This window comes from Chiloscyllium plagiosum, unplaced genomic scaffold, assembly GCF_037043375.1.
Source record: "Chiloscyllium plagiosum isolate Xiang-an unplaced genomic scaffold, Cpla_swu_hap1 HiC_scaffold_8, whole genome shotgun sequence".
Taxonomy (NCBI): Eukaryota; Metazoa; Chordata; class Chondrichthyes; order Orectolobiformes; family Hemiscylliidae; genus Chiloscyllium; species Chiloscyllium plagiosum.
The window spans coordinates 73,945,808-73,972,801 of NW_028270146.1; the positions used below are offsets into that span (position 1 = coordinate 73,945,808).

The 26,994-nt window shown below is 40.4% G+C and overlaps 1 protein-coding gene across 30 annotated transcripts in view; it reads left to right on the forward strand.

The window, feature by feature from the left end:
• LOC122553706 (gephyrin) overlaps positions 1-26,994 on the forward strand; it is a 540,724-nt gene that overhangs the window by 497,936 nt on the left and 15,794 nt on the right. For 19 of the 30 annotated variants that reach the window (XM_087989971.1, XM_087989989.1, XM_087989980.1 and 16 more), the window contains 3 exons: positions 5,011-5,084; positions 23,014-23,078; positions 24,433-24,471. In XM_087989971.1, the coding sequence (XP_087846097.1) occupies positions 5,011-5,084; positions 23,014-23,078; positions 24,433-24,471 (178 nt within the window). The remainder of the gene's footprint in view (positions 1-5,010; positions 5,085-23,013; positions 23,079-24,432; positions 24,472-26,994) is intronic. The other 11 variants (XM_087989990.1, XM_087989970.1, XM_087989976.1 and 8 more) reach the window with 1 other exon arrangement.

Below are 26,994 nucleotides of genomic sequence, written 5' to 3' on the forward strand. Positions count from 1 at the left end.
ACAAAAACGTCAAGGCTAACATAAAGGCAAAACTAGGGCATATCATACTGCAAAAGGTAGTGGCATTCTGGACGATCAGAAGCACTTTAAATGTCAGCAAAGGATTACTAAAAGTGAAATCAAAAGAGTTGAGATGAATTACGAAAGGAAACTAGCAGAAAACGTAAGTACTGGTAACAAAAGGTTCTACAAGTATATAATAAAGAAGTGAATAATAAAAGTAAATATTGGCCCTATAAATGATAAAAATGGTGCTGTAATAATGGGAAACTCAGAAATGACAGAGGCACTAAGCCAATATTTTGTCTCTGTTTACAGAGTGGAAGATAATTTCTTCCCAAAAGTATTACTACAGAGGAATTTGTTGAAATTGCTATAACTGGGGAGAAGGTTTGAAGTAAGCTGATGGAATTGAAGGCAGATATATCCCCAAGGCCTGCTGGCCTGCACCCTAGGGTATTAAAGGAGGTGGCAACAGAGATGGTGAATGCAATCATTATGATATTCTAAAATTCCCTGCATCTAGAAAGATACCAATGGATTGAAAACAAGCTAATGTGATACCCTTATTCAAAAAAGGGGATGGGCAAAAAGTGTGAAACTATAGACCAGTCAGTTTGGCCTCTGTAGTGGGGATGTTGCTGGGGTCAATTAGAAAGGAGGACATAACTGAATACTTGGAAAAACAAAGCTCAACTTGCTGTAGTTCTTTGAGGTTGTAATCATTAAGGTAAACAATTGAGATCCAGTGGATGTTGTATATCTTGAATTCCAGAAGGCATTTGACAAGTGAAAGACTAATCCAAAACATTTGGATCCCAGGGAGTTGGGGTAGAGTATTGCCTTAGATAGAGAATTGTCTGACTGATGGAAAGCAGAGGGTCAGCATCAATGGGTCCTTCTCTGAATTGGGGTGCTGCACAGTTCAGTTCTCGGACCTGAACTATTTAAAATCGATGTAAATGATCTGCAAGCAGGGAGAGAGTGTAACACAGCAAAATTTGCAGATGATACCAAAATAGGTGAGAAAACAGGCTGTGATGAGGAAATAAAGAGATTACTGATTGAATTTGAAAGCCAGGAGAATGGATCATACTCTGGCAGATGGAGTTTAATGTGATTAAGTGCAATGTTGTCCATTTTAGCCAGAAAAATAAAACAGGCAAACTATTATTGAAATAGGAAGCAGATTCAAAGTGCATAGATATGGAGGTATCCTTGTGAATCATGGCAACTGGGTTTGGAGGTGCAGCATATAATAAGAAAGGCAAATTAAATCTTGGCATTGATTTGAAAGAACTGGATTATAAAATGAAAGAAGTGTTGTTACAAATATATAAGGTGCTGGTGAGGTCACATCTGGAGTATTGTGTCCGGTTTAATCTCCTTACTTGAGGAAGGATGTGGTGGCCCTGGAGGCTGTTCAGAGGAGATTCACCAAACTGATTCCAGAGCTGAAAGGGCTGTGTACAATGATCTGTCGAATAGTTTGAGGTTGTACTCTCAGGAGCTGAGAAGAAGGAGGGGGTTATCTGATTGAGGAAAGAAAATGCTCAAGGAGATTGATAAGGAGGACATTGAGCAGATGTTCCACCTTGTGGGACAGTTTCGAACAAGAGGTCATAGATATAGAGTGAGAGAAGGTGGGTTCAAAACTGAGATAAGGAGAAACTACTCAGAGGGTTGCGAATCTTGTGGAACACAGTGCTCCAGAGTGTAGTGGAGGCAGAATCAATCAAGAAAGAAACAGATATGTTTCTGACAAAAAGCAGGATAAAGGGCTCTAGGGAACAGGCAGGAAAGTAGAGTTTAGACTAAAATAAGATCAGCCATGATCATGTCAAATGGCGGAGTGGGCTCAAAGGGCTGAATTACCTACTCCTACTCCTAATTCCTCTTTTCCTATGTTGTGTCAACTGAGTCTGTTTTCAGGGGATTAAAGGAAAACACATGTAAAAGGCATCAGTGCCTGCCTTTGGTTGTAAGGTAGTTTATACTGCATGCTATTGTAATAATACATGTAAATATTTTGAAGCAATGCAAATAAAAGTTAAGTTGGTCAGGCTGCCTATGCTTGTAATTCATGTCCCTCACCCAGAACAGACAGATACAACTTGGTAATAACAACAGAAAGTGCTGGAGAAACTTAACAGGTCTGGCAACATGTGTGGAAAAAGAAACAAAGTTAACATTTCAAGCCCAGTATGATTCTTACTTGGAACTGAAGAGGACTGAAAAGGTGATTGGCTTTATGCTACAGAAAAAAAAGGAGCAAATGACATACGTGTTACAGGTGCCCCCGCACAAAATATAAATGGGAATGTTAATATTAGCGGAGAGGTGATATTGATGAACAGTAGATGTTAGTGGCAGACAATAGGTCAATTTTTCTGAGGGCAAATCCACTCAAAAAAGATGTGGGATGGGTTGGTGGGTGGGGGAGTAGAATTCTTTGAAGAGGTGACAAGTAGGTTAGACCAGGGAAACCCAGTGGATGTGGTCTATCTAGACTTCCAAAAGGCCTTTGATAAGGTGCCACACAGGAGGCTGCTGAGTAAGGGCCCATGGTGTTCGAGGTGAGCTACTGGCATGGATTGAGGATTGGCTGTCTGACAGAAGGCAGAGAGTTGGGATAAAAGGTTCTTTTTCAGAATGGCAGCCGGTGACAAGCGGTGTCCCACAGGGTTCAGTATTGGGACCGCAGCTGTTCACGTTATATATTAATGATCTGGATGAAGGGACTGGGGGCATTCTAGCGAAATTTGCCGATGATACGAAGTTAGGTGGACAGGCAGGTAGTACCGAGGAAGTGGGGAGGCTGCAGAAGGATCTAGACAGTTTGGGAGAGTGGTCCAGGAAATGGCTGATGAAATTCAACATGAGCAAATGTGAGGTCTTACACTTTTGAAAAAAGAATACAAGCACGGACTACTTTCTAAACGGTGAGAAAATTCATAAAGCCAAAGTACAAAGGGATCTGGGAGTGCTAGTCGAGGATTCTCTAAAGGTAAACATGCAGGTTGAATCCGTGATTAAGAAAGCAAATGCAATGTTGTCATTTATCTCAAGAGGGTTGGAATATAAAAGCAGCGATGTGCTACTGAGCCTTTATAAAGCTCTGGTTAGGCCCCATTTGGAGTACTGTGTCCAGTTTTGGGCCCCACACCTCAGGAGGGACATACTGGCACTGGAGCGTGTCCAGCGGAGATTCACACGGATGATCCCTGGAATGGCAGGTCTAACATATGAGGAACGGCTGAGGATCCTGGGATTGTATTCATTGGAGCTTAGAAGGTTAAGGGGAGATCTAATAGAAACTTACAAGTTAATACATGGCTTGGAAAGGGTGGACGCTAAGAAATTGTTTCCATTAGGCGAAGAGACTAGGACCCATGGGCACAGCCTTAGAATTAGAGGGAGTAAATTCAGAACAGAAATGCAGAGACACTTCTTCAGCCAGAGAGTGGTGGGCCTGTGGAATTCATTGCCGCGGAGTGCAGTGGAGGCCGGGACGCTAAATGGCTTCAAGGCCAGATTGATAAATTCTTGATATCACAAGGAATTAAGGGCTACAGGGAGAATGCTGGTAAGTGGAGTTGAAATGCCCATCAGCCATGATTAAATGGCGGAGTGGACTCGATGGGCCAAATGGCCTTACTTCCACTCCTATGTCTTATGGGAGGAGTGGGCGATTAAAACTTGTCAAATTCACATCTAATCATCCAGCCAAACGTGTTTGACTTTGAATATATATATATCATGCCAGATTATAGTAATTTCAATGTAAGCTCAATAGAAATTTTGTAGTGCTAGGTAATCAGTTTTCCTGCTCATGAAGTGGGCATGTTTTTTATATCTAGTACAAACATTAGCAATATAAAATCATCAACCACAGATTGTGGCATTGATGGCACAACAACATTTTTATATCACACCTTTACAGTAATAAACATTCCAGGACACATCACATGAGCATTCACTTCACACAAACAAAATATAACTTTAAAGCACTTAAGGAGAAATCGGCTTTTAAGGAGTGATTTAAAAGTGGAAGATGTGGTGGAGGATGTACAGAGACTATTTCAGAATTTAGGTCCTTGGTCATCGAAAACATGTCTAGCAAAGTGATTATAGTCGGCATTGCTCAGGAGATGATGTTAACTAACTCGCAGTTCAAGCTTTTTCACAGATACCTTTTGCAGCAGTTTGCGTTAACAGACCAAGACATGCGATAAACTGAAACCTACTTTCTTTACATGGCTTGGGACTGTCATTTCTTTCCCGTTTTAAATGATTTGTTTGGAAAATGCCTGACGTGGTCACTGCCTCTCCTGTCTGACAAATGGAAAAAATTTATACCACTATATACAGTCTTAAGCAATATTGGAATTATTTACAAACAGAACTATATACGGAAGCAAAAAGACTTGGGTGAAATATTATATCCATGCAAGCAAACTGGAATCAGTTCACAAGGGCATGTATCCTTGTTTGGAAAGCTGATAGTTTATCATTGTTTAAGTAGTAATGCATTCACTTTCCTGAGTACACATTCCATCATTGAAGTGTACCTTTCAGGATGTGATATCTCCATAAGTCACAAGCATTGTCAGATCCTGGGTTTCCATCAAAAGATAAAGCTAGCAAGTTAAACTTCTTGTGATTTAAAATCTTTGCCATGATCAAGTAATAAATATATCAAGTAATCGCAACTCTGTAGACAATGGGATATTATTTGTCATTGTTTGGTGTGCCTCTGCTTTTAGCTTCTAGTTGAACAGGGCAGCCTCAAATTTAACAGTAGCTACTTCAAACTTTATAAAGCCAGGAACAAAAAAACGTGTTTTTTAATCATAGGGACAGTGCCATAATACATTCTCCACAGAGTGAAAATCTGTGGTATAATGATTATGGAGCTGTTATGTAATGATGATTATATTAATTTCGCAATGATGTCAACTAAACCATGTGCAAGCTTTTACCAGTATCGTTACTATTACTGTCTGATAGGATTACCTGAAGCAGGTGTTGGACATTGACCTTCATGCCCAGATCCACTTTGGCAGAGTCTTCATGAAACCTGGGTAAGTGCCAATTAAACATAAAGCAATAATACTTTTAAAACCTAATGTGATGTTGGCATTTAAGTGTGAAAGAAGAAATGTAGCTTGGTTATACAGACCTCAGTGAATCAATTTCAACTCATAAAGGATCATGTCCACTGCAATAGTACTCCTCAAGTGAAAATTCCAACAAAAATCTGTACATTAAGATATTAACTTGCTTAATTTTATTTGCGACCATGCAGATTGCTTTTGAGAACAAGCTGACCTGCTGTTTTCTAATGTGTCGGGAAGTGACAAGTGGAAAAGTGACAAATTAATGATTTTTTTAAAAATGTATTCATTGGATGTGGGTTTCATTGGCTGGACCACCATTTGTTACCCTTGAAAAGTTGCGTTCTTGACAAATTTGATGTAGGTATGCAAACATACTTTAGGGAGGATGTTCTATAATTTTGACCCAGTGACATTAAAGGAAAGGTGATATATTTCCAAGTCAGGTAGTGAGTGGCTTGGAGGGACACTTGAAACCAGTGGTCTTCCCATGTATTTGCCATCCTGATTATCCTTCTAGATGGTAGTGATCATAGGTTTGAAAAGTGTTCCCTAAGGACCCTCAGTGAATTTTTGCAATGCAACTTGTGGATGGTACACAATACTGCTTCGGTGTTGGAGGGTGTGAATGTTTTTGGATGTGGTGCTAACCAAGCAGGCTGCTTTGACCTGGATGGTGTCAAGCTTCTTCAGTGTTTTTGGAGCTGCACACATCCAGCGAAGCAGGGAGTATTCCATCACACTCCTGACTTGTGCCTTCTATTTAATGGACAGGCTTTGAGTTAGGAAGTAATCTACTCGCTTCAGGATCCTAGCCTCTGACCTGCTCTTGAAGCCAAAGTATTTATATGGCTGGTTCAATTCAGTTTCTAGATCAGAGTGGTGCTGGAAAAGCACAGCAGGTCAGGCAGCATCCGAGGAGCAGGAAAATCGACATTTCAGGCAAAAGCCCTTCATCAGGAATGGAGGCAGGGAGCCTCCAGGGTGGAAAGATAAATGGGGTGGGGGGGGGGGGGGTTGGGGAGAAGGTAGCAAAGAGTACAATAGGTTAATAGAGGTGGGGATGGAGGTGATACGTCAAAGGGGAGGGTGGAGCAGATCGGTGGGAAGGGAGATTGGCAGGTAGGACAGGTCATGAGTTTCCTCATTTCCCTTCCCCCCCACCTTACCCCAGCTCCAACCTTCCAGCTCTGCAATGTCCTCATGACCTGTTCTACCTGCCAATCTCCCTTCCCACCTATCCACTCCACCCTCCCCTCTGACCGATCACCTCCATCCCCACCCCCATTCCCCTCTTGTACTCTTTGCTAGCTTCCCCCACCCTCCTCTCTGACCTATCACCTCCATCCTCCATCCCCCACCCCCATATATCTACTGTACTCTTTGTTACCTTCTCCCCAGCACCCCCACCCCCCCCCCCCCCCCCCCCCCCATTTATCTCTCCACTCTGGAGGCTCCCTGTCTCCATTCCTGATGAAGGGCTTTGCCCGAAACGTCGATTTTCCTGCTCCTTGGATGCTGCCTGACCTGCTGTGCTTTTCCAGCACCATTCTGATCTAAACTCTGGTTTTCAGCATCTGCAGTCCTCACTTTTGTCCAGTTCAGTTCCTAGTCAATGGTAACCCCTATGATCTTAATAGTGGGAGATTCCGTGATGATAATGCCATTGGGTGACAAGGGGGACTTTTAGATTCTCTCATGTGCAGGTGGTCATTGCCTAGCACTGGCAATAGGGAAGTTAATTATATTTCCTGATTCAGTCACCTTATGCTTTATGTATGAAATAATTCCTTCTGCAAACAGTAGCTTTTGAAAATGATACAAGATTGATTTTGAACTCTTCAGCACTTGTGGCTGAAGAATATTCTGGGAAATGCAGGTCTGTTGCCATTGTGCTTTGATGTACTTAGCCTGTCATTGCACAAACAGGCAAGACCCTGGATCACAAAGTCATTATGGGTAAGGACTGCCATTCGATCTACATTGGTTTTTCCATTGAAAAGACATTGAAGTTCCCCTATAATGGCATTCAGTAATTTTTAAGTGATTCTGGGGGCTTTTGCCTCCATATTCTTTCTTGGAGTCTATTCCATTTGTTGACTTTTTTGTGCGTGCACGTCAAGGACAGCTTTCTAAGCAGCCTTTCTAGTAAATTGTAATTGTACGGTGTTTTGATCGCAGTTTCAGAATGATCTCCAAATGTTTCCATACTATTGAGTGTACAAATAGTCATTTGGTAGTTTCGCGCTTGAGTGGTACTGGAAAAAATACTTTTTTAAAAACCTTTTCACTCTGTTATCAGGACAAGAAACTTGCAAGAAATACCTGTATGAAGAGAAAGCAATATTTACAATGTATTAAATGCCACTATTTATTGGTTGGCGAATGGGCTCTGATTGGGAGACGGCATTGCTATGAAGAATGCACCAGTTAACTGTCGGTCATTGTTAACTAATGGCCATGCCTTCACAGTTATAGGATTATAGTCCTGGAATTCCTTCCATAACAACACTGTCGGTTTACATAGTCTGCATCGGTTCAAGATTCTGTCTCAACACCACTTTCTCAATGGCATTTAGGGATCGGCACTAAATCTACACCTTGTCAAGAATGAACTGCTCAAACTTCTCTCAGTTTTGCTCATAATTTGATACAGTTCAAGTTTCTATTTTCTGCACACAGGTTTACTGATCTGTCAGGCGTATTGGCTAGAGCCCAATTTCCCCATTGGTAAAGGCCAGTCAATTAAATATGCATCAAGCCAGCTATGGACCTTTCCTGGATTTGGAATATTAAGATGGGTGTCAGGAATCCCACTCCGTTACCAGTCAGTTCCGCTGGGAGCACTGATAGCTCCCACTAATGCATCAACAAAAGCTTATTATTGCCTCTGCCTAACCAATTCTATCTTGAAATATTCAAGATGGTGCCTCGACTGCCTTCTGAGGCGATCTGTTCAAAAGTTGCAAAACCCTCTTCAATAGAAAACAAAAATTCTCCTCATTACTGTTCTGATCATACCCCTGGTTTTGTAATCACCGATAGGAAGAAACATCCTTCTGTTACGACACAGCAGTGAAACTCTCTGTTACTTAAATTAAACACCTAGAAAAGCTCACCTTGCTTCGTAATCTGTTAAAATATGAATGACAGAGAACTCCTAAATTCCACGATTTAAAGAAAATAACATCAATTTATTTAACTCTAAAAGTTAAAATTAAACAACTATTCACAACTTTAAACACCCCCTTCTCTTAACTGCTTATTACCTGTCTCCAACTGAATAACAATATGCTGTTCCAATAAGACACTTAGTAAAATTATATCAACTTACTTTCAAAACCACACAACAGCTGTTGTCTTCTGTGACTTCACTCTTCCAGTTGCTGAATTCCCTGGGTTGTTGTCTTGCTCTTTGTTGCGAGCATATGTTTCATATGAAAAGGTACCTTTGATAGAGAGTTTTCTAATTTCTTGTGCCTCTCTCGATGGCAGTTTTTCTCCCTCCAGTCTTCAAAATATCCGCATTTTTATATCACCAACTTCAGATCGTGTCATTGGTTCAATGTTGGCAAAACAATAAATTCAAACTCAATTGGGTTTCAGTATCCTGGGGCATAATTTAACTGATTGGTTAATTTTGAATTGTTGTCAAAACCGCAACCAAAACTCAGGTATCCATTTCACAGTTATGTTACATATTTTCAATTTTCCAGTACATTCTGGTCATATACACAGGTGTTTGTGATCTCTCAGTTCAGAAAAGCATTCACTGTCTCTTAAAGGTACAGTACACACCTTCAACTTCACAACACCTCTCATGTCAAGACCATTCAGCAACTTATAAACTCAATCAAGTTATCACTCACTGTTCCAGTTTATCAATCTAGTAAACCTCCAGTAAACTTTCCCAAATATATTTATATCCTTTGTTTAATTGGGAGACCAAAACAGCACAAAGTATTATAGATGTGCTTTCATCAATATCCTGTATAACTGAAGCATAACATCCTTATTTTATGTTCAATTCCTCATGTAATAAAGGACAGCATCCCATTAGACTACTTTATTTCTTGCTGTACCTGTAAACTAATATTTTGTAACTCATGTACCAGAGAACCTCGATCCCTCTGCATCTCAGAATTATGTAATCATTCTTCATTTAAGTAACACTTTGCTCTTATATTCTTCTTGTCAAAGTGAACAATTTCAACCTTGTCCCATATTAAAGGCCATCTGCTAAATGTTTTTTATCCAGTCATTTAACTTCTTGATATCTGTCCGCAACTTCCTTACATCTACTTCATTGCATAGTTCTCTGCCAAGCTCGGTGTCATTTATGAATTTAGCAACCATGCCTCTGCACTCCTCATCTAGGCTTTACCATAAATTGTAAAAAGTTGAGGTTCCAACTAAGATGAATTGAAACTTTTCTCCTTGGAAGGAGCAAGGCACCTTATGTCAGAAACCACTGACTACATTGCAGCCCGAAGCCCACCAAACCAGCAAAAGTAAGAATTGTGGGAATGAATGGAGTAGATAGTCATTTTACAGTAGCAGGAGAAGTGCTCATATATTCTCAGACACTGAGGAGGAAACTCAGAAGGCAGTAAGGTTTAGTCACGTGGGGGTGAGGGATTAGATTGGCAAAAGCCGTTGAGTGGACATGATGCAGCTAATAGCGAGAATTAAGTCCATTAGCGGTTTGTGAAAGGCATGTGCAGTTCCAGAGTTAGAGCGACGTGACAGAGAGAATGTGGTGGCACTTACCCTTGCGGAGTACAAAAGATCATGGCCCTTCATTCTGCATGGCTGCACCTTGTATTTCACCTGGCACTGACCCCAGCTAAAATATAAAGTCTTAAGCAGCCGAGTCATAGAGATGTACAGCATGGAAATAGACCCTTTGGTCCAACCTGTCCATGCTGACCAGATATCCCAACCCAATCTAGTCCCACCTGCCAGCACCCGGCCCATATCCCTCCAAACCCTTCCTATTCATGTACCCATCCAAATGCCTTTAAATGTTGCAATTGTACCAGCCTCCACCAAATCCTCTGGCAGCTCATTCCATACACATACCATCCTCTGCGTGAAAAGGTTGCCCCTTAGGTCTCTTTTATATCATTCCCCTCTCACCCTAAACCTATGCTGTCTAGTTCTGGACTCCTTGACCCCAGGACTTTGCCTATTTACCCTATCCATGCCCCTCATAATTTTGTAAACCTTTATAAGGTCACCCGTCAGCCTCCAACGCTACAGGGAAAACAGCCCCAGTCTGTTTAGCCTCTCCCTGTAGCTCAGAACTTCCAACCCTGGCACCATCCTTGTAAATCTTTTCTGAACCCTTTCAAGTTTTGCAATATCTTTCCGATAGGAAGGAGACCAGAATTGCAAGCAATATTCCAACAGTGGCCTAACCAAATGTCCTGTACAGCCACAACATGACCTCCCAACTCCTGTACTCAATACTCTGACCCATAAAGGAAAGCATACCAAGCACCTTCTTCACTATCCTATCTACCTGCAACTCCACTTTCAAGGAGCTATGAACTTGCATCCAAGGTCTCTTTGTTCAGCAACACTCCCTAGGACCTTACCATTAAGTGTAGAAGTCCTGCTAAGATTTGCTTTCCCAAAATGCTGCACCTCGCATTTATCTGAATTACACTCCATCTGCCATTTCTCAGCCCATTGGTCCATCTGGTCCAGATCCTGTTGTAACCTGAGGTAACCCTCTTCGCTGTCCACTACACCTCCAATTTTGGTGTCATCTGCAAACTTACCTCTTACCTCTTATGCTCGCATCCAAATCATTTATGTAAATAACAAAAAGTAGAGGACCCAGCACCGATCCCTGTGGCACTCCACTGGTCACAGGCCTCCAGTCTGAAAAACAATCCTCTACCACCACCCTCTGTCTTCTGCCTTTGAGCCAGTAATGTATCCAAATGGCTAGTTCTCGCTGTATTCCATGAGATCTAACCTTGCTAATCAGTCTCCCATGGGGAACCTTGTTGAATGCCTTACTGAAGTCCATATAGATCACATCTACCGCTCTGCCTTCATCAATCCTCTTTGTTACTTCTTCAAAAGACTCAATCAAGTGTGTGAGACATGATTTCCCACCAACAAAGCAATATTGACTATCCCGAATCAGTCCTTGGCTTTCCAAATACATGTACGTCCTGTCCCTCAGGATTCCCTCCAACAACTTGCCCACCACCGGCATCAAACTCACTGGTCTATAGTTCCCTGGCTTGTCCTTACCACCTTTCTTAAACAATGGCACCATGTTAACCAACCTCCAGTCTTCCAGCACCTCACCTGTGACTATCGATGATACAAATATCTCAGCAGGAGACCCAGCAATCACTTCTCTTGCTTCCCACAGAGTTCTAGGGTACACCTGATCAGGTCCTGGGTATTTATCCACCGTTATGCGTTTCAAGACATCCAACACTTCCTCCTCTGTAATCTGGACATTTTGCAAGATGTCACCATCTATTTCCCTACAGTCTATATCTTCCATATCCTTTTCCACAGTAAGTACTGGTGCAAAATATTCATTTAGTATCTCCCCCATTTTCTGTAGCTCCACACAAAGGCCGCCTTGCTGATCTTTGAGGGGCCCTATTCTCTCCCTAGTTACCCTTTTGTCCTTAATATATTTGTAAAAACCCTTTGAATTCCTTAATTCTATTTGCCAGAGCTCATGTCCCCGTTTTGCCCTCCTGATTTCCCTCTTAAGTATACTCCTACTTTCTTTATACTCTTCTAAGAATTCACTCGATCTATCCTGTCTATACCTGACATATGCTTCCTTCTTTTTCTTAACCAAACCCTCAATTTCTTTGTTAAAAATCACACAACGCCAGGTTATAGTCCAACAGGTTTAATTGGAAGCACACTAGCTTTCGGAGCGACGCTCCTTTATCAGGTGACAATCACCTGATGAAGGAGCGTCGCTCCGAAAGCTAATGTGCTTCCAATTAAACCTGTTGGACTATAACCTGGTGTTGTGTGATTTTTAACTTTGTACACCCCAGTCCAACACCGGCATCTCCGAATCTCAATTTCTTTAGTCATCCAGCATTCCCTATACCTACCAGCCTTCCCTTTCACCCTGACAGGAATATACTTTCTCTGATTCTTGTTATCTTATTTCTGAAGGCTTCCCATTTTCCAGCAGTCCCTTTACCTGCGATCATCTGCCTCCAATCAGCTTCCAAAAGTTCTTGCCTAATACCATCAAAATTGGCCTTTCTCCAATTTAGAACTTCAACTTTTAGATCGGGTCTATCCTTCTCCATCACTATTTTAAAACAAATAGAATTATGGTCGCTGGCCCCAAAGTGCTCCCCCACTGACACCTCAGTCACCTGCCCTACCTTACTTCCCAAGAGTAGGTCAAGTTTTGCACCTTCTTTAGTAGGTACATCCACATACTGAATCAGAAAATTTTCTTGTACACACTTAAGAAATTCCTCTCCATCTAAACCTTTAACGCTATGGCAGTCCCAGTCAATGTTTGGAACGTTAAACTCCCCTACCATAACTACCCTATTATTCTTACTGATAGCTGAGATCTCCTTACAAGTTTGTTTCTCAATTTCCCTCTGACTATTAGGGGGTCTATAATACAATCCCAATAAGGTGATCATCCCTTTCTTATTTCTCAGTTCCACCCAAATCACTTCTCTGGAACTATTTCCAGGAATATCCTCCCTCAGCACAGCCTTATTGCTATCCCTTATCAAAAATGCCACTCCCCTTCCTCTCTTGCCTCCCTTTCTATCCTTCCTGTAGCATTTGTATCCTGGAACGTTAAGCTGCCAGTCCTGCCCATCCCTGAGTCATGTTAGTCAATTCATTTATTTTGTTTTGACTACTATGTGCATTCAAAGAGCATTAATTTTACCTGTTTAACGATACCTACCCCTATTTGATTCTATTTGCTGGTGTTTTTATATGTGTGTACACTCTGTCTCTTCATGTCCTACACTAGGTATCATTATCCAAAACATTACCGTCTATAACTGCCAGATCCTTTTGCTTCATAAACCTGCACTCATCCACGTGCAAACCCAAACCCCCTCTCCGCCTAATGACATGCTCATGAAGTGCAATTTGAAGTTACTTGGCATTACCAAATTAGTGCAGGTATGATTCCTGGGATTGCCCCTAGCAGTGCCTCAATTCCAAAGGTTTTACTGCTCCCCTAAAGAAAAAAAGTAGCTGACCCCACCTACTTTGCACATGGTGTCAGCCATTTTGTATAGTTATTTTGAAGTTAACTTTTTATCTGACATGGCAAGTGCTCAAACATGCTGCAGGTATAACATTTTTGTAGCACAGTGCCACACGGCATATCCACCCCTTTGACAGTTCAGTGTTCCCCACTGTGACTAGATGCCTGCCTCTTCCTCTGAGTTTAACAAAGTAATGCAAGCCACAGAGACTGGCAGCCTGCAACCTGGCACTGAAGACCATGATCAGCAAGAAAGCAACGTGAACCACACTGAGACTGGCAGCCTGTAAATCTGTGATCACAACTACCTGACCTTTACTATAGTCATGGAGAGGGATAGGAGCAGACCGTATGGGAAAGTACTTAATTGGGGGAGGGGAATTTACAATACAATTAGGCAGGAACTGTGGAGCATAAATTGGGAACAGATATTCTCAAGGAAATGCACAACAGAAATGTGGAGGTTGATTAGAGAGCACTTGATAGGTTTGTCTCACTGAAGCAAGGAAGGATGGTAGAGTGAAGGAATCGTGGGTGACAAGAGATGTGGAACAACTAGTCAAGAGGGAGAAGGACATTTACTTAAGGTTGAGGATGCAGGATCAGACAGGGCTCTAGAGAGTTACAAGGTAGCCAGGAAGGAACTGAAGAATGGACTTAGGAGAGCTAGAAGGGGGCATGAAAAAGCCTTAGCGGGTAAGATTAAGGAAAACCCCAAGCCATTCTACACTTTTGTGAGGAATAAGAGGATGGCCAGAATGAGGGTAGGGCCAATCAGGGATAGTGAAAGGAACTTGTCCCTGGAGTCAGTGGAGGTAGGGGAGGTCTTTAATTAATACTTTTGTGTCAGTATTCACTAGTGAGAGAGACCTTGTTGTTTGTGAGGACAGCGTGAAACAGGCTGATACACTGAAAAGGGTTGATGTAAAGAAGGAGGATGTGCTGGAAATTTTGAAAATCATGATGATAGTTAAATTCCCTGGGCCTGATGGGATATACCCAAGGTTATTACGGGAAGTGAGGGGAGAGATTGCTGCACCTTTGGTGATGATCTTTGTGTCCGCACTGTCCAGTGGAGTAGTACCAGATGATTGGAGAGTGACAAATATTATTCTCTTGTTCAAGAAAGGGAATAGGGATAACCCTAGGAATTACAGACTAGTCAGTCGTAAGTCAGTGGTGGGCAAATTAATGGAGAGGATTCTGAGAGACAGGATTTATGATTACTTGAAAAAGCATAGCTTGACTAGAGATAGTCAGCATGGCTTTGTGAGGGGCAGGCCATGCCTCACAAGCCTTATTGACTTCTTTGAGGATGTGACAAAACACATTGATGATGTAGAGCGGTGGATGTGGTGTACATGGATTTTAGCAAGATGTTTGATAAGGTTCCAGAGGGGCAGTAGAGATGACCCAGGTAATTATAGACCAGTGAGCCTTACGTCTTTGTAGGAAAGGTTTTGGAAAGGATTATTAGAGGGAAAATTTATAATCATCTAGCAAGAAATAGAATTTGTAATCGTCTAGCAAGTGATAATTTGATTGGAGAAAATCCATATGGTTTTGTCAAGGATAGGTCGTGTTTCACAAACCTCATTGAGTATTTTGAGGTGACCAAGCATGTGGATGATGGTAGGGCAGTTGACGTGGTGTACATGGACTTTAGTAAGCCTTTGATAAGGTTCCACATGGTAGGCTTTTGGAGAAAATGCAGAGGTATGGGATTGAGCGTGACTTAGCAGTTTGGATTAGAAACTGGCTTTCTATAAGAAAGCAGCGAGTTGTGGGTGATGGAAAATATTCAGCCTGGAGATTGGTTACTAGTGGTGTGCCACAAGGATTTGTTTTGGAACCACTGCTGTTTGTCATTTTTATAAATGACTTAGATGAGGAAATGGAAGGGTGGGTTAGTAGATTTGCCAATGATACGAAGATTGGTGGAGTTGTGGATAGTGTGGAGGGCAGTTGCAGGTTGTAACAGGTCATTGAGAAGATGCAGAGCTGGGCTGAGAAGTGACAGATGGAGTTCAACCTGAAAAAGTGTGAAGTGATTCATTTTGGAAGGTCGAATTTGAATGCAGGTTACAGGTTAAAGGCAGGTTTCTTGGCAATGTGGCGGAACAGAGGGGTCCTGATATCTACGTCCATAAACCCCTCAAAGTTGCCAACCAAGTTGATAGGGTTGTTAAGAAGTCATACGGTGTGTCGGCTTTCATTAGGAGAGGGATTGAGTTTAAGAGCTGCGTACTTATGCTGTAGCTCTATAAAGCCCTGGTTAGACCATACTTGGAATACTGTATTCATTTCTGCTCACCTCGTTATAGGAAGGATGTGGAAGCTTTAGAGAAGGTGCAGAGGAGATTTACCAGGACGCTGCATGGACTGGAGGTCAGGTCTTATGAAGAAAGATAGAGGGAGCCAGGCCTTTTCTCATTGGAGTGAAGAAGGATGAGAGTTAGCTTGATAGAGGTATACAAGATGATGAGAGGCATAGAGTGGATAGCCAGAGACATTTTAGGGCAGAAATGGTTATTACAAGGGGGCATAATTTTAAAGTGATTGGAGGAAGATTTAGGGGAGATGTCAGAGGTAGGTTCTTACACAGAGAGTGCTGGGTGCGTGGAATGCTCTGCCAGCGGTGGTGGTAGAGTCAGATACATTAGGGATATTGAAGTGACACTTGGATTATAGTAAAATGAAGGGTATGTAAGTAGTTTGATCTGAGAGTAGGATAAAAGGTCGACACGACATCAAGAGCTGAAGGGCCTGTACTCTACTGTTCAATGATCCAAGTTAGTGAGTTGGCACATCAGTGAGAAACCAGAGTAAAATATGCAGAGGCTGGCAGTCTACAAATAAGACCAAAGTGAGTGAGTGCTAAGAAAGCATCCTGACCTACCCTTGTATTGCAAAGCCATGTGATAGAAGCACATGAGCCGGAAGTGCCCTTGAGCTACAAAGTGTTCAAGGTCTGAAGCAGTGCATGAGTTGTTCTGAGGACAAGCACGATGATGTGTGAGGTTTCTCATTTTTCTATGCCCTGCCCTGCAATTATGAATGATTGAAGGAGGATGGTGCCCATGGAGCGTGCAGAGGCTTTGAGCTAAACAATCAGTTGCATGAAGACCGGAATAAGCATTCAGTGAGCTGCAGCCACCTGGTCCCTGCTCTGATTTGCAAATTAGGAACTTGTCTAATTTCTTAAAAAATAAAGGAAGTGGCGTAAGAAGAAAGATGAGTTGAAGCTTTGATACACAGAGATAAAGTAGTCACACTCGGTGAGATTCTGAAGTCCCATTTAATGTTTGAGGGTAAGAGTTTCTGATTTTTGCATTCTACCCACCTCCCTCACAATTGCTCATGCCACACAAGGCAGTGGAAAATTCCATTCTTATTACCTAAAAATGTGCTTTAAAAGAGCACATTGAATTGAAATGAAGCTGAACTTCTGTGTTCCATCCTTTATTTACAAAGAGGTGCTGCATTTGTATAAAGAGATGGTCTTTATAAAATATTCTCTTTCTCCGTATTGCTTGTCTAGTTCATTCGAAGCTCATTATGAAATAGACGTCTTGATACATTACTGGTCTCATTTTTTTTAAATATCATGCAACCAGTCGAACTCGAGCATTGGAATCCTTGCCAAGATAACAGCTGAATCTCACAGTATCAACACGTCATGCCATTTGCAGAACATAGGTGAAGACCTTGAGGCTTGTGATCATTAATATGGTGAAACTGCTCTCATTAAAGTTGATTACAAAAGAATACACTTTATTAAAAAAAAAAGCCCAATGTTTCATTATCTGACAGTGAACTTTCTGTATGCCAGGTTCCTCTCTCTTATTCATTCACTGCTTCAAAGATTGGTTATTCACAGGCCTCTCACTATTCTGTGTTTGACTTGGGTGGAAAGGTTTTTTTTAAAGAGATTTGCCATTGACAACTGATCCTGCTCCTGGGTTTGTTTCTGTTCCTCACTGCTATTCACTTTGTGTGCCATGACTCGATTGGAATTTTTAAATTGACTTACCTTAAATAATTATCTCTCTTGAACTGTGGGTTTTAAACAGGTTTGGTTTAGATGTTAAGATCACAGCTCATAAGGATTAGCCAGGATGCTCAATTAATACAAGGTTGGTTGGGCTGTCGCTTTTTATTTGATAGAATTATTGTCGGAGTTATTTAATTAATCTCAAACTGCTGCCCTTTCCCCATAGCCTCCAAGTATTTATTCTGTTAGTCCTTTATAAGTCAGTATTGAATCTGGTCCCACCACCCCTTAATAGTGTACATTCTAAATCACAACTTACTGTGTAAAAAAAATCTTTATGCCATCCCTGACCCTGGCAATTCTTTTGTCAAGAATATTAAATCTTGATCTTCTGGTTATCAGCCCTTCTGCCAGAAGGGACAATTTCTACCCGTTTATCTGCTTTTGGCAGCTGCTATCAGTATCAAGGACTCCTAAATATTTAATTGGTGCAATGCAAACTCATGCTCAAACTCTATCTCTTTCTATTATTTGTACATTTCAGTTTCTGAATTGCCATTTTGTAAACTGTTTTGATCCAGATATGTCAACTAGGAATTGAATTTCAAAACTAGTTTCACAAAGCGCATTTAGCCCCAGCAAAGTTGTTAATCCCATTAATTTAAATTTGTGGCCACAAAGAGATGGAATTGCTAATCTATCATTTGAGAGATAGGGTTCAAAATATCTTTGTCCTTGAAATTTCTCCAGAGCTATAGTCTGATTTTTCTGGGGGCTACATTTTCTTCTCACTAACTCCTTCATTAGGTGAGATATAATCACATAAAGCATTACTTCTGTATTTGTCAAATTCTGCATTGGCATATGTGACAATTAGACCCTCAGAAGCAGAATTCAAAGAACTAGATCTTGAAGTTTCGAACTTATCATCAATAATTACCATAGGGAAAGCTTCAATCTCTGAGACTTTGATTTGGTGCATTGTTGTCACCGTATTTCAGAGTGGAAAGTGTTGTTTTGTACGCTCTACAGGTAGATCATAACTCAAAGACTGCAGGATACAGTGTTACAGCCATGGAGAAGGTGCAGAGAGAGAGAGAGATCAACATTAACATTTGAGAGGTTCATTCAAAAGTCTGATAACAAAAGGGAATAAACTGTTCTTGAATCTATTCGAACATTTATATCTTCTGCTTGATGGAAGAGGTGAAAGAAAGTAAAACAGGGATGGGAGGGGTCTTTGATTATGTTGGTTGCTTTGCCAAGGTAGTAGAAAATATAGCTAGTGTCAATAGATGGAAGGCTGGTTTTCGTGATGGACTAGGCTATGTTCACAACTCTGTAGTTTCTTGCGGGCTTGGGCAAAGCATATATATCCAGATAGGATGATTTATATGCTGCATCTATAAAAATTGGTAAAAGCCTTTGTGGACATGCTAAATAGTAAAGTCATTGTCATGCTTTCTTGACCATTGCATCAATGTGGGTGGACCAGGTCAGATTGGTGATCATCACTCCCAGGAACTTGATGCTCTGGACCATCTCCACCTCAGCATCATTGATGCAGACGAGCTTGTCCTCCACTCTTCCTGAAGAAAATGACCAGTTCCTTCATTTTGCTGATGTTGATGGAGAGATTGGTGTCTACATCATCGTGCTACTAAGCACTGAATCGCTTTCCTGTATTCTGTCTCGTCGTTGTTTGAGATCTGACTTACAACAGTGATGTCATCAGCAAACTTGTAAATGGAGTTGAAGCAGAATTTGGCCACACAGTCATGATTGTACAAGGAGTGCAGTTGGGAGCTGAGTACGAGCCTTGCAGGTCGCTGATGTTTGAGGATCATCATGGAGGAGGTTTGTCACCTATTCGTACTGGTTGCAGACTATGGGGCAGGAAGTGGAGGATCCTGTTAGAGGGGGGAGCTGACACCCCAGTCTTGAAGTTTAGAGATTAGTTTGTTTGGAATTATGGCGTTGAAGGCAGAGCTGTTGTCAGTAATTAAGAGTCTGACATAGATCTTTGATATCCAGATATTCCAGGGATGAGTGAAGAGCCAGAGAGATGCTGTCTGCCCATGGATCTACCGCGCCAGTAGGTGAATTGCAAAGGATCAAGGCAATCTAGTAATCTGGAATTGGGGTGAGCCATGACTAACTTCATAATTATGGAGGTCAGAGCCGCCAGGCAGTAGACATTGAGGGTCGCTGATTCTTTGGCATCTGGATGGTTTTTGTCTTCTTGAAGCAAGTGGGGACTTCAGATTAAAATAAGGAATGCTCCCTCCAGCTGGTCGGCACAGGAATTGAGTACACAGCTGTGGACACTACACTTATAAACTGTTAGAAGACAACAGATATAAGTTAGCAACAAAAGTGATTTTATTCAATAACTGACATGCAAAATGTAAAAAAAATAATTGCAAGGAATTCATTACCTGTGACTTTGAGCTTACCTGGCTCCCAGTAGCTAGTTCCTGTGCTGATAGGTTCCTCTTGTCAGCCTTCCTCCCACTCCCCCTTTACAACTGCTGGTTACCTCCCCTCTCCCCTTTGCAAACACTCACTTAACCCCAATCCCTTTTCCCCCTTTGCAATCACTGGATTCTCATCCACTCTGCTACCTTGTAGTCTCTCACTTCCGTCCCTTCTGCTGCTCCGCCACTGACCAAACCCCTCGTCTTTGCAGGACCCCAACCTCTTTTCTCAAGCAGCACCCCCATGATGATTAACAAATATTTTCATTTGTTATATGAAGTGGGATGTGACTGTATTTGTAATGAACGTTATATGTAACTGTTCAATTCCCTGAATCATGAAAGCTAACAGCTCACCATCTATCCTGACTTATGAAACTGCTTTGTTGATGAAGGCATCACTGGCTAGGCCAGAATTTATTGTCCATCTCTAATTGCCCAGAGGACAGTTAAGAGTCAACCAGATTGCTGTGGGTCTGGAGTCACACGTAATCAAGACCAGATAAGGATGGCAGTTTCCTTCCCTGAAGGATATTAGTGAACCAGATGGGTTTTTATGACAATTGACAGTGGATTCATGGTCATCATTGGACTCCGAATTCCAGATTTTAAAAATTGAATTCAAATCCATTATCTGCATGGCAGGATTCAAACCCATATCACCAGAACCTTACCTGGGTCTCTGCATAAATAGCCCAGTGACAATGTTGTCATGCCAGCCATAAAATACTCTGTTTGTGAATGAATGACAGTAAGCTGAGGCTAAAGATCAACAGGTGCAGATGGAGGATCTATCTAATGTGACATAAACTAAGAGTCATGAATCAAATTCGTTCATGAGTGTAAGATAAGAATAGGGGGCCTCATTTTGAGGTTTAGGTGAATGGAAAGTCAGCCTCAGGGCAAGGTCTGCCACTGACCACCTAACCTAGTTGCTTGAATGGAACAATATCCAGAGGAACCTCGATTATCCGAATGAGATGGGCGGATACTATTTTGTTCGGATAATTGATTATTTGATTAATCGATTTTAGCTTAAACAAGGGAAACCATACTGATCTGGCACTGTGCTCCACCAGAGAATTTGTTTAAATCTATAATTTTAATGAGTCTGCCATTCAAACAAACTAACCTTTGCAGTCTGCAAATTACAAGTTAACATGAGAAGAACTGAAAGACAGTGAGATTTCAGATGCTGGCGATCAGAGTTGAGAGTGTGTTGCTGGAAAAGCACAGCAGTTCAGGCAGCATCTGAGGAGCAGGAAAATTGATATTTTGGGCTGATGAAGGGCTCCGGGAAACGTCGATTTTCCTGCTCCTCGGATGCTGCCTGACCTGCTGTGCTTTTCCAGCAACACACTCTCAACTCATGAGAAGAACTAAACTCTTACCATGAAATCCCAGCATTAAACAAGGTCCTGAGCAGCTTCTATAATTGCATGACCATTTACAGTATCAGTTTCCAGGAACCCAGTCTGGCGATAGGAAGACGGAAGTCCCGTCTCATGCACGCGTTTACGTTCTCGGCCTTTTTTTTAAATGAACAGCCTGGTAAAGTGCTGGGAATACTGTAAAATACTTACTTTTGCAAAGGGTGGTGTGTTGCTTGTGTTTCCTTGTTTTTGTCAGCGTTTTCACATCTTCTTCAGTCCAGATAAATCAAATACACTTACCTCTTTGATGTAATGTTTTTGCGGGACTTTGAAATCTTCTTCAAATAATCCAATATTCAAATAATCCTCTATATGGCAATGATACAATTGAGAACTCCTTTGTACGAATGTCAAGGGATCCTTTAAATACATTTCATCAGGTGGATAGGATTTCAGTTTAATGCCTTAAGAAAAAGCAGTGATCACAACCACCTGATGAAGGAGCAGCACTCCAAAAGCTAGTGCTTCCAAATAAACCTGTTGGACTATAACCTGGTGTTGTATGATTTTTAACAGTGATAGTATGACAGTCTCTGTATTAGGCTGAAATCATATTCTCAATTCTGTGCTCAAGTCCGTGGTCCTCTAGCTCAGAGCAGAACCGGTTCCAGTGAACTGAAACTTTTTTTTTTGCCATTAAGCACTGGATAAAACAAATATAGTTCAGTTGTCACCTACATCAATTCAAAGTCAGAACACTTAATCACATTGGAAATCAATGCTTCAATAACTGCAAGTGAAGTTGGAATGATTACAATGGATTTTAATATAGTTAGAAAGTGACATGGAATTTTTATGTGAATTATTTTTAATATACAACAAATTATAGAAGTTTATTCAATCATGGGATGTATAGATAGGGTTAATGGTCAGTGTCTTATTCCCCAGAATGGGAGATTTCAAGACGGGGGACACATTTTTAAAGTGAGGAGAGAGATTTAAAAAAGACATGGGGACAAATTCTTTACACAGAGGGTAGTGTTCGTGTGGAATGAACTTCCTGAGGAAGTGGTGGATGTGGGTACAATTGCAATATTTAAAAGACACTTGGATAAGTACATGAATTGGAAATGTTTGGAAAGATATCGGCTAGGAGCATGTAGGTGGGTCTAGTTTAGTTTGGTATTATGTTCAGCATGGATTGGTTGGACCGAATGGTCTGTTTCAGTGCTGTATGACTCTATGAATTATATAAATTAACTGGTTACTTTAATTTATTATTCTGCTTCAATCTTGTTTATTTTCACCCCTTGAGCTCATCACAAATCAGGAAGATTAGAAACATCTGTCCAAGTCTCTGTTAAATCTATTAATTCAGTCTCCACGAACTAGCTTAAGATAAACTTTCTTCTCTCCTTTGGGCTGAGAATGATGATAATTTGAGATAACAAATAGAAAATGGGGATTTTGATGTTTATTTCCATTTGCGTTGATTGAATTCCATTCCATATGTACACAGAAAATTATAGACACAATATGAATGTTTAATCTGTAGACTTTGAGTACAGTAGAATTTTCACTAATTGTGCATACCGAATGAGTTATGCTACAACTCAGCTACAAGCTAATTCATTGGCAGTAAGTGATGAGGTGCAGAATAGTCTATCCTGTTGCTATGTTTTGTGGAATTGCAGTTGGGTACTTAAAAGATTAGAAATTTAAAAGTAATGAAAATATTTGAAATGAATCATCCACATGGCTTTCAGTCAAAGATATTAAGTATTTATTCTTCCATCCACAGCCTCCCAACAACCTTTGCAACTTTGGATATTGATGGCATCAGAAAAATCATCTTTGCGCTGCCAGGTAACAGACCTATTACTCTCTTAGCGGAATACCATTAAACAATTAGAATCATAATCAGTTTAAAATTTAGTGTTAGTTATTATGTCAAAGGTAAGACACATAAATGATGTTCCCTGTAAATTTATTGGTGGTTTCATTTAATATTTGCAGCTGTGTGTGTTCTCATTCCACAGATCAGTTTTGGGCACTTGATATATTTCAAAGGCTGTTTGTGTAGATTTGCTGAATTGTTTTAAGCTCAATCATAAGCATGACTCTTTTCCAGTGTAACAGCTTGAGAAGTCAAAGAGTCCTGTACATCTGTGTAAGCTTATTTAAAGCCAATGTATTTAAAGGCTGTGGTTTCATTTCTATTTGTGTAGGTTAGAAGAAAATTTGGGTTATAAGTTTGAAGTTGTGATTCATGAAATGTTGTTAAATGATTGCATGCTTGAGATCATGTACTGTGCTGATGTTTAGGATCCATACCAGCTTGTGGGACCTGTCAAGGTATGGCACCGCTCTTCCCTAATGATCTCATTTCTAGGAGTAAAATACTTGGGTAGCATAAAACAAGCTCATTGTATCATACTTGATGACCTACCAACTTTTATATCAACACTTCATAAATGCACAATTTAAGATGACATGATCTGTGTCATTGAAAGCATTATTGTGTCATGTCATTATAAATGATTCATCATTCTGCAAGTTGTATTATTTTATGCAATGTTTATCATCAAACTAACTGAAAGCTTTGCTTTTGATTTCTATTTCATTTTTTTCAAACATGGCTCTTTTAGTGACGTGCTCTCAAGTGGAAGAATATCTACTTAGTCACCTGTTTGTTTTCTTCACTTGCAAATCAATATCAGTCTTAACACAGGCATTTCTAAATTTTGTCAACTGAATCCATTTTGCATGTCCAGCAGACTTATGTATGTCTAATGGAAATGTAGCACCAAGAACGTAGAATCAAATTTTTTGTACAGAAGTGCCCACTAAATTGTGGGAACAATGAGTTCACATAACTTATAATCTGGATTTTAAAGTTAAGATTTATTTCCAATACTATGCAGTGGTGTGATAGTAATAAATACTTTGGCAAAAACAAAACTGTAACATTTTAATATTCTTTATGTGTAGGATAATACATAGCTGGCAATGAATGATGAGGCTGCAATTCAGTTGAGCAGAGCTGATGCCAGGAATTGCAAAAAAAAAGTGACAGTGATTTAAAAGCATCAGCAGAGCCCCTACGATTGAATTGAAGCCTTTAAAGTCACCGCAAGCTATTTGTAATTGATTGTAATATATATTGAATAGTTTATTTGAAAATAACATTCGTTTTTAACTTTTTTTTACCGTTATGCAGCGGGCGCGGTAGAGGCTGATGGTGACGTAGGATCTGAAGGTATATGGCATCAAATGATGGGTATTACAGTATCACAAGCTTTTTTTGTGGCAACGAATTACCACTAAATAAACTATTCAGTATATATTATAGCCAGTATTTATTTCCTAGCCTAGTTTTCCCAGTCCAGTCATCTTTATCAACTTCCCTGACCCCAGGTTGCTTGATGCTGTGCAACATACATTTGAGCCTCAATCTATTTTGCTTTGAGCCAGTTAGTATGAGTGCAATATAAATTGATTTTTTGTTAATATTTCCAGCCCTCCCTTGGAGAATTTGTCTGCCCTCTATCTGCCTGTTTCCCAGTTGGCTCCACCTGAGTTTGGAAACAGATCATGAGCTTAGAACCTGATTTGCAAACTTGGTTCCAACCATTCTGTGGTATAGAGTATGAATACTTGAATGTACTGTGCACCTGTGCTGTCACCAGATGTAGCATTAAGTGATAGATTACCATCAGGGGTTGTCTCACTGACTTATTTTAAATATCTAATTATTTCCTCCAATAATTTTGTTGAATAAGTAATTTATTGTAGAAAAGGTACAATGGCTGTACACTGTGGAGTGTGGCCATATTGTTCAAATATTATTTGCTTTCCAGGAATAGAATTTTATTTGATTGTAATATGGTAAAACATTTTCAACACAGGTGTACTGCTAATAAGCAAACTAATTTGGCCTCCTGTATGTATTGGCAATTGTTTATACACAAGATAATTTAAGAAAAGATTAATGTCATCTTATTATTGTTGTCAAACGTTGACGTGTTTATCTCGGTCAGTCTCGAACAAGATGCTCTGTGGGTCGAGACATTTCTTCAGAGGGAGAGAAGGAAAATGATTTGGCAAGTCACCCTTAGTCTATTCACAAATAAAACTCTCAGTAGACTAGCAGAAAGCACTAGAGCTGAAAGCTGCAAAATGAGCATCTGCCTAACCTGTTGGGCAATTGATGTTTGTAGCATAAAAGGCCGAAAAAAAACAAAATAAATAAATACGACAAATATTCCCTTTTGTTTTACATTTAAATGTTGGTATTTAGCTGATGTGTTTATCTAATTGGAAATTTTAATAAACATAAATTGAAACTTGAATTATGCATGTGGAAAAATTCAATGTACAATAAGGCCCTTTATATCTGAACTGTATTAGGTCCATAACTATTATAATGCAGTAGAATTATCAGGCAACTCGAGTTTCAAACATGATCCCTGTTACCAGATGAGCCCATGTGCTCGAGCATTTTATATCACTAACTCACAATGGAAGGAGCCTGTATGGATAATTGAGCTGTCTGCCCATCATTGAGTTTGTATTTTATTACTTTGTGAAAATGAAATAATTTTCAGCCTTTGCAAGAAGCATTTTTAAAAAGTATGAACTTTAAAGTGTTGTGGTTCTGGGAAGTGTCCTGATGAAAAGCAATTGGGCCTAATTTTTGAATGACTGAAATCCTTGTAGGACAAGACATTGCATCATGACATTTTTTTGTTTAAAATGCCAAACCTTTTGAGTTGATACATGCTAATATGGAATAATTAACATTTTGCAATACTTCAAAGCAAGATGAATAAGCCAAAAGTAGATAGGAAAAACCTCTTTCACACAGCAACTGTTTCTTCAGTACTTGGGGTTGACATAGCAACTTGTCTCCAGATCATCAATGCTGACATAAAAGTTTTGGTAAAATTGGAATTCAACAAAATATGTGCATAAGTATGGTCATGCTAATGTTGGAGAATTCTCTCTCACTGAGTGTTTTATGAGGTGTTTATCTGTGTAGCTCTTGCTGATAAAATAATGGCTTGTGAACAACATGCAGTTATTATCGCTAACTTGGCACACAGATTCAGAGGATTAGGAAACATGCTACAACTGAGAGTCTCCAGAATTCACTGGTCAATTAAACTATTCACCATTTGCTCCACATACATGGCATATTTGGTCTCAGTGTTATTTTAAAGGATTTGCTGATTTCAAATGTTAATTATGCATTAATCTCACCACTGAAAATTATGCTTAGCAATAAATAGCGTGTATTAGTTATTTGGTCCAGACATTTAACTGTGTGATATTGAGTGTCACTCACAACCTCTCTGGCCTGGAAAGTGAATCATTGAAACTGGAGTCTCATTTCTCAGGTGGCAAATTGTTCTTGTCAAATTTAACATTTTATGACTTTCCTCTCCCTCTCGACTAAGGCTCTCTTTACTTCTTTTTCACGGTCCATTAAGTATCTGGTCACCTTCAGTCATCTTTTGTTTCTGTCTCAATCCTTAAATTCATTGGTTAAAATAGCAGACTGCAGTGTTGCACCTCACCGAGATCCCACCGAGGCCTCGTGGCACCTTTAACAGCCCGTCATGCAGCAAGTTAGAGCGCAAAATATTTTTAAGCTCAAAATGTGTAGAGAAAAATCGAACCAATGAACCATACCACAATATTCTTCTTTCCAACGTAATCCAGATCTGTGCAACCCCCCCTGAATGTTAGGTGCATAAAAATCTTTTTACTCCTGAACTCA